General features: G+C 39.3%; 1 protein-coding gene across 2 annotated transcripts in view; it reads left to right on the forward strand.

Moving 5' to 3' along the window:
- The window catches only part of Jak2 (Janus kinase 2), a 67970-nt gene extending 60384 nt beyond the window's left edge, over nucleotides 1–7586 (forward strand). Inside the window, exons 23-25 of one of the 2 annotated variants that reach the window (XM_031390053.1) lie at nucleotides 4140–4257; nucleotides 5472–5585; nucleotides 6283–7586. In XM_031390053.1, coding sequence (XP_031245913.1) covers nucleotides 4140–4257; nucleotides 5472–5585; nucleotides 6283–6390 — 340 coding nt within the window. In that variant the 3' untranslated portion in view covers nucleotides 6391–7586. The remainder of the gene's footprint in view (nucleotides 1–4139; nucleotides 4258–5471; nucleotides 5586–6282) is intronic. The other variant, XM_031390054.1, reaches the window with a different exon arrangement.
- The last annotated feature ends 311 nt before the right edge of the window (nucleotides 7587–7897 follow it).

Below are 7897 nucleotides of genomic sequence, written 5' to 3' on the forward strand. Positions count from 1 at the left end.
TGTGTGTGTGTGTGTGTGTGTGTGTGTGTGTGTGTGTATGCGTGTGTGTGTGTGTGTGTGTGTGTGTGAGCATGAGCCTGCACTCCTATGTGTGTTTGTGTTATGCAGAAGCCCAAAGTTAGCATCAGGTTGTATTTTGTATTCACTTTTCCACTTTAGTTTTTGAGATAAGACTAAACGTTGAACTTGCCATTTTGGCCAGCAAGTCCCCAGAAGTGCTTATTTTTGTCCCTCAGAGCTTGGCCTATAGGTTGCTCTCCCTGGCTTTTACATGAGTTAGGGACCTGAAGTCAGTATCATCCTACCCACAGAGCCAGAGCTGCAAGTGAAATGTCATTGTTAAAATCTAGCAGTAGAAGGCCAGTGAAGTGGCTCACCTAAAAAGGTGCTTGCTGTGTTGACTTGAGTTGATCCCCAAATCCATATAGAAAGTGGAAGGAGAGAACCAAATCTTCATGATTGTCTCCTGCCCTCTGTAGACACACATAGGCACACATAGTACGCACCTACACAACAATAAATTCAAGCATACTGGTAGTAGCATACATAAGGTCCAGTGCTTGACTCGTGATGTCAATGATCCAGAATAGCACAGAGAATATGTGCTTCCATAGTCATTATGAAGCCAGTGAAATGTGCTGCAGAGCCTTTCCTGTGTGACGCTCTTTCCTGACATTTAAATCCATGTCTTATTTTTCTTTTGGTCATAGTAAAAGCCACTAAACAATATAAGCTTGGGCACCTGGCTTCCTGGGTATGTGGAGACGTAAGGCACAGGGGTGGGCGGGCGGTCAGGATGAAGCTGAGTACATCAGTCTTTCCTCATCATCGCTGGTGGCGGAGGGTGGGAGGAAGGGCAGGAGCTGTGCAGCCTGTTGTGGAGTTCCTTACTCTCATTCCCCAGCAAGGATCCCGTGGCCTCATTCCTTAAGGAAGCCCCCTTACTTACACTAACTACATTGGCCATCAAGTTGCAACACCTGAATTTTGGAGAGAACACAGTCAAATCCTAGCAAACAGAATTTAAATATGAAAGGAATCACATGTAGTTTTTATCCATAGAGGTTAGTTATGGTTTTTTTAAAGCTTGATTTATTTTAAGAATAACTCTTTGACCTCCCCAGTGCTTTAATTACTCAAGATGCTGTTTCGCTTTAATCCCTTGGCATGTCCAATATGTTTTAGGGTTGGTGCTAAGAGCTCGAGGACAAGTGCTTCTACCTCAATATTTGAAAAAAATGTTGAAGCAGAGATTTGAACCTACAGGGAAGGCTTGTGCTGTTCTTATTACAGACGTCATTTGGACAGTCTTTGTGCGTTTTGGCTTACTCTGCAATAGTCTGGCCTAGGACTGTAATGATGGAGAGAGAAGAAGCTAGCAGACCATACTGAAAAGGCGTGGTAGCTCATTGCACACAGCAATAGGAGAGTTAAAAATAATTCCTGGGCCAACCAGTGGCTCAACAGCAGGCCTGAGTTAGATTCTCCATGATCTGCAAGGTGGAAGGAGAAATCATAAACCTATGAGTTGTCTCTGACCTCCACACATGCACAAATAAACACATGTAAACTATTTTTAAAAAATTCCTAAGGGGCTGGAGGGATGGCTCAGTGGTTAAGAGCACTGACTGCTCTTCCAAAGGTCCTGAGTTCAATTCCCAGCAACCACATGGTGGCTCACAGCCATCCGTAATGAGATCTGACACCCTCTTCTGGTGTGTCTGAAGACAGATACAGTGTACTTATATATAATAAATAAGTCTTTTAAAAAAATTCCTAATAATCCTTTCTTGGGTATAGATTGTGATTCAATGTATTGTATAATCAAAGTAAAACACTGCAGTATTTGGGAAGATGGAGTTCTGTTTGCCTGTAGGTATTTAGTGTGGAAATGAGAGATCCAGTTAGAGCATGAGAATGGACTGTGCTTTGGAGATGTCAGTAGAAACATGGGCAATACCATCTACAGAAAACATGATAGCAGACAGGGAGGGGTTAAATGGTAGAACTGTAGGAAACTACATTTAGAAGAGAGAAAAGAAATGTTGACGGAAATACAATTGAGGCCAACCCTTTTTCTCAGCTCAAAACCTCTCTATGAAAGCAGGTGACAGGAAGGTTCTATTGTTGAATTAGGATTAAGTATGGGTGTGCTGTTGCTATAAACACTCCCCGTGTCATAAGAGATCTCCAAGATGGAAAGAAATCTTATATTTCTCTGTACTCAGGCAGAAATGAAATAGCGCATTGCATACAAGTTTACTGGACAGTGAAGGACCTAACCGCACTGTTTGTCACACATAGTGCATCCTAAGTTCCCTTGGTGACTGTGTGACTCCAAGGTGCTGGGTACTGGTCTCAACATACTGTGACATGGGCTAGCACTTTGAAGAGAGGCTCTGGCCAACTTGGGTTCCTCCCCTCCCCAAGAAACCAGAAGAAAGGGCCATTGCCTTCTTTGATGATTATTTCCAAAAGCTAGTTCCTAGGTAATTGCTAAATATGTTTCTGGATCATAAAACTGACAGCGTTTCAAAGAGACATAAAATATACACGTTCCTTAAATACCACACAAAAAAGGAGGGGAAGAGTATTACTCTTAAGACCCACAGAGAAAATAAGTCTTTCCTGACTTGACTTATCTCTGTCTAAGTGAAGGGGCATTATGTCGTAAATGTATCCAGGGGTTGGAAATATGTAATTAAGACATTAATTGCAAAGACATTAATTTGCTCAAACCAAACCAACCAACCAACCAACCAAAAAAAAAAAAAAAACCCTAAAACTAAAAAACAAAAACATAAGAACAGCATGGCTGTAATCTCAGTACTTGAGAGGCTGAGCCTGGAAGGCCATGAATTTGAGCCAGCCTGGGCACATGGAAAAACCTGTCCAGTTTTTTAAAAGGAGGGAGAAATGCACTTTAGGATGTAGGATAATAGCATTGTCTTAAGGAGATTACAGTTTGCTAATAGATTACATACCAGTTGTATATTTGTATAGTACAACTATAAGTCTAGATGTACAATAAGCAGGCGATTATTGAGGTTAACTACTTATGGAAGGACTTGTGCAAGTAAAACTTGAATTGGATTTTGAAAAAAAGGTTAAAGATTAAATAAATATAAACATATATATAAACACACACACATACATACACATATATATAAACATATATATATATGGTTTTTGGAGCCAGGGTTTCTCTGTGTAGTTCGGGTAGGCCTAGAGCTTGCTCTGTAGACCAGGCTGGTCTTGAACTCACAGAGAGTGACCTGCCTCTAAGGCTTGTTCATGTTTTCAGCCTAGCCAGTCAAACAGGTCTCTGTAGGTATTTCTATAATAAAGACATGCTTGACCATGGAACTATGACATTCATGGTCCACTGCCCACCACCCCTGACTGGGATACCATCGTCCTATGGCTTTGAATTTTCCGTGTTCTCTTTCATAATCACTCCCTTTCTGATTTTTTTTTTTTTTTTTTTTTTTTTTTTTTTTTTAGATTTATTCATTTATGAACTTTGTGTATCTAGGTGTTTATCTGTATGTAAATTTATACACCAGAAGAGGGCAGCAGACCCCACAGGACTATAGTTACAGATGGTTGTGAGTCACCATGTAGGTGCCAGGAATTGAACTCAGGACCTCTGGAAGAGCAGCCAGTGCTCTTAAGCGCTGAGCCATCTCTCCAGCCCCTCCCTTCCTCATTCTTAAGGCTTCAAGTTACATTTCTGGCTAGAAGCTGTATTTCTCCCCCTATTTTTAATATGGATTTATTTAAAAGAACAACTTAAGGAAGAGCATCTCACATTTCAGTTCTTAGAAAAACTTGTCATTTAACGCCTGGTGCTGCCAACAACAAATAAGTGTGTTTAGGTTTTTATGTGTCAGAGCGTCTCAGGATCGGGCTTTTTGACTTGTTAGAGGACCCACTACCAACATGGATCAGAGTCCTAGCTGTCTCTCATCGCTGGGGAGAACAGGATAGCAAAGGCCGAGCGGGAAAGGTCCGTGGAGCAGATCACATGCCTTCTCGTCCCTTGGTTCCCCCGGGTGTTTGCCATTTGTTTGTTTCCTCTTTCAATGTAACGTGTCGTTCCATGAAGTAACTCTTCTAAATGATTTCCAATATTGCAGGTATGCACCTGAATCCTTGACCGAGAGCAAGTTCTCTGTGGCCTCAGATGTGTGGAGCTTTGGAGTGGTTCTTTATGAACTTTTCACATACATTGAGAAGAGTAAGAGTCCACCCGTGGTCAGTGTGCTTTTTAGTTGTTTAACTCCCTGAGCGCTCTCCTGTTGTTTAACTTTTGCTTTAAGCACAAGAAAGGCATTATCCAAAGAAGAGTAACATGTCTAGGACCTAGTTTAGAACCCCTTCATTATTTATTTGGGGACAATATTCAACAATACCCAACAAAATAACCATAAACTTACTTAATTCAGTGTATTCTCTTGTCCATTGTCTCTGTGACTGTAACAAAATACATCATACTGAGTATAATTCATAAAGAAAAGCTCACAGTTGTGGAGATTAAAACTTCAGTATGAAGCCAAGGACCCTTTGGGTTCATTACAACATGGCGTAGAAGAAAGAGAAGAAGAAAGAGAACTAACTGCAAAAACAGATCACCAGGCAAGGCTTCAGCTGAGAGCCAGGAGGGCCAGCCTTCCTCTTACTGTAAAGGAGCTTGCTCTCACGGGGGCTAGGACACACTGGAGTTGCTCTCTTACAGAGCCCTTCATCCCAGCACTCCAGGCTCCAGGACACCTCAATGGCATCGAAATTACATTGAGTATGCACGTCTACTCTAGGAAGCATTGTACAACCTAAAACAAACTTTTAGAAGTATATATATTTCTTTCAATATAGGGAAGTATGAAAAATAAAAATTATTTTAATGAAATTACTTATAGATAACCATTTTAATCTTGTAACATTTACTTTAGACTTATTTTGTATATAAAAGTATAACTTTACAAATACCTATTGTTTTATACAATTGAGCTTTATAACCTTCCTGTGAAGTCTGATGTTCTGTTATTACATTGTTTAATAATATATTTCACTTTATCTATAGTTACTTACTACAAGTGTGTAATGATTTTAATTATCCAATAGTTTTCTGACATAATGTTGCATATTTCTGGATAATCATTTACCATTTTTATACATAAAAATACTTTTGTTTCTGGCTATCATGTTAGAAGAAAAGTATACTTGCCAGTGAGAGGTTATGAGTTAGTAAGTCACTATTGATCATTTCAGAAGAAGAGCTGCATCAGGTTACATATTCACAGCAGTGGGAGGGCTGAGGAATTCCCTATATTCACATTTTATGTTTAATGAAATTTGACCAACCTAATATAAAAATTCTTATATCTATTTTATCTTAATTTGCATTTGTTTTGTTAGTGTAACTTGCAAACTTTGTTTAGCAAGTTATTTAAAATGGGTTTGTATTTCAGGAATTTATGCGAATGATCGGCAATGATAAACAAGGACAAATGATTGTGTTCCATTTGATAGAGCTACTGAAGAATAATGGAAGATTGCCGAGACCAGAAGGGTGTCCAGATGAGGTAACAAGTTTTAAAGTAATTCATTCATTCTTTTGTGTGTATGCATGATGTGAGTATGAGCATGTGTCTTATAGGTGTGTGTCTATGCATGTGTAAGAAAAAGGGGTGTGTGTGTGTGGTTAGTGTGAATATTGTGAGTGTGTGTCTTGGTGTGTGTGGGGGGGTATGTGTGATTGTGTTGCTGTGTGTGTTGTGGAGGTAGGTATCCTGGTATGTGTGGGGGAGTTGGGGAGGTGGGGGCATGTGAGTACAAGCATCCCTACCACAGTGCACATTGGTCAGAGGAAACCCTTCTGGGTCTGGTTCTTGCCTTCTGCCTTGCTGAAGGCACACTCTGTTGTTCTGCTGCTGTGCTGAGCCCTCCAGGCTGCTTGGGCCTCATGACTGCCTCTCATGTCTTAGGAGTGCTGGAATTAGAGACTAGTGCAGTTATGCTGGCTCTTTGCATGGTCCCAGGACTGACTCTCATGACTAGGTTCTATGCGTAGTCCTGTTTGTCTACTGTGCCATCTCCCTGATCCAACAATTTTTTAATCCACAGTAATTATCCAGTTTCTTTCTGTTTTATTGAAAATATATACAGATGGCTGTTTCAAGGCCTAGGTAAATTAACTGAGATTTCCAAATTCGTATCATTGTCTAACTAGCATGATACTTTGGTTCATTCTAACTTTGGTTTAACTTTTTTACTTTACAGATTTATGTGATCATGACAGAGTGTTGGAACAACAATGTAAACCAGCGTCCCTCTTTCAGGGACCTTTCCCTTCGGGTGGATCAAATACGGGACAGTATGGCTGCGTGAAAGAGACCAAGCAGACTTCCAGAACCAGAACACAGTTCTGTAACCTCATGCCTGTGGACTCGCAGCTACACATCCTTACCATGATGCTATCCAGAAGAAAATGTGATGCTGTCTGCTTTGGTGCATTTTTTATGTACTGTCTGTAAAAACCACTGCTGAAGTCTGGCAGGATGCTTGTGAACTGATGCATGGAGCTTACCACACAGTCACTGCATCTCCTCTGGCAGAAGAAGAAAAGAGACAGTTTTCAGCTCAGCTTTTTGAGAAATGAAAAATATTACAGTGTAAATTTTGCAGTGTAAGAGATACACAGAACATACATGTACAGTTTTTACCGCATGGAGTGTATAATACTTTGGCATCTCATGTGATTTACATGAGGGCTGATGTTTACTAATGTTTTCTGATTTTTCCATAGTTGATCTATAATAACTTCATGATACAAACTGAAATGCTCAGAAAATTAATACTTTTTCTTTATTGCTCATCTACGCTGCTCTTTCAAGGCCTGTAGTTCCATGTCACTGTAAATATTTTTCAAAGCAAAAGGAACAAAAGTCTAGTTTTATTTGTATAGGAAATCTTCCTGACCCTGAAGAATTTTAAAATGGACAGTCTTACAAAGACACAGCACAATCTATTTTCTTATTTGTTTTCCTTGTGTTTATGGTAAATATGTTTTTAAATAGAACTGTCTCCAACTTTTTCTATGACTACAATGAATAGTATTCTTTTATATTTTTGAGATTAAGAATGCCAGAAATAACTTCCCTCCCTTGAACTGTTAACTGCCAATGAGATGTTTCAATCCCTGAGACTTGTCAATATACATTAAATTGAAGCATGAGCCATACGTAATTTTTAAAATGTACATGCTCTTTAAGATGCTTAATGGGTTAGAACATGGTCTGAGCCTGTGTGAGGGGTTTCCAGATTTGCCATTACAGCTGTGAGAGAAATGTCCCTTTGTCAGAGTCTCCCAGACAGATGGGAAGGGAAAAGTTGAAGGGCATATGCTGTTCATTCCATTCAAGAATACAGCAGATGTGCAGCATACATTTCTAGAAGAGGAGAGAAGAGAGAGCATCCATATTTTCAAAGTATAAGTAAAATTGTTTTCATCCTTAGTACTGCTCCATCTTCGACAATGCCATGTCAAAAATAAAACAAGATTTTTGTGTGTTATTTATACAAGATTTTAAATATGTGGTCATTTGTTTAAAAACATTTTCAGTGCTGTGTTCTATTTTTTAACTTGGATGTAAGAGTTTTGGTTGTGCCAAAGAAGTGTGGGCAAGCTTCTTACATTCTTTGAGAATCTTAATAGATAACATATATAGAAACCATCTATGGTGGTGAGACTAATGGTTTTTGTTTTTTAAAAAATCTAGTATATATTTTAATGGAAGTTATATTTATTTTTATGTAATTTCTCAGGTCTTCTCAAGGATGTATATGTGTGTGGGTTTATGTGTGTTACAGTTGATTTCAGTCCTATAGCATCTAG

This window comes from Mastomys coucha, unplaced genomic scaffold, assembly GCF_008632895.1.
Source record: "Mastomys coucha isolate ucsf_1 unplaced genomic scaffold, UCSF_Mcou_1 pScaffold21, whole genome shotgun sequence".
NCBI lineage: Eukaryota > Metazoa > Chordata > Mammalia > Rodentia > Muridae > Mastomys > Mastomys coucha.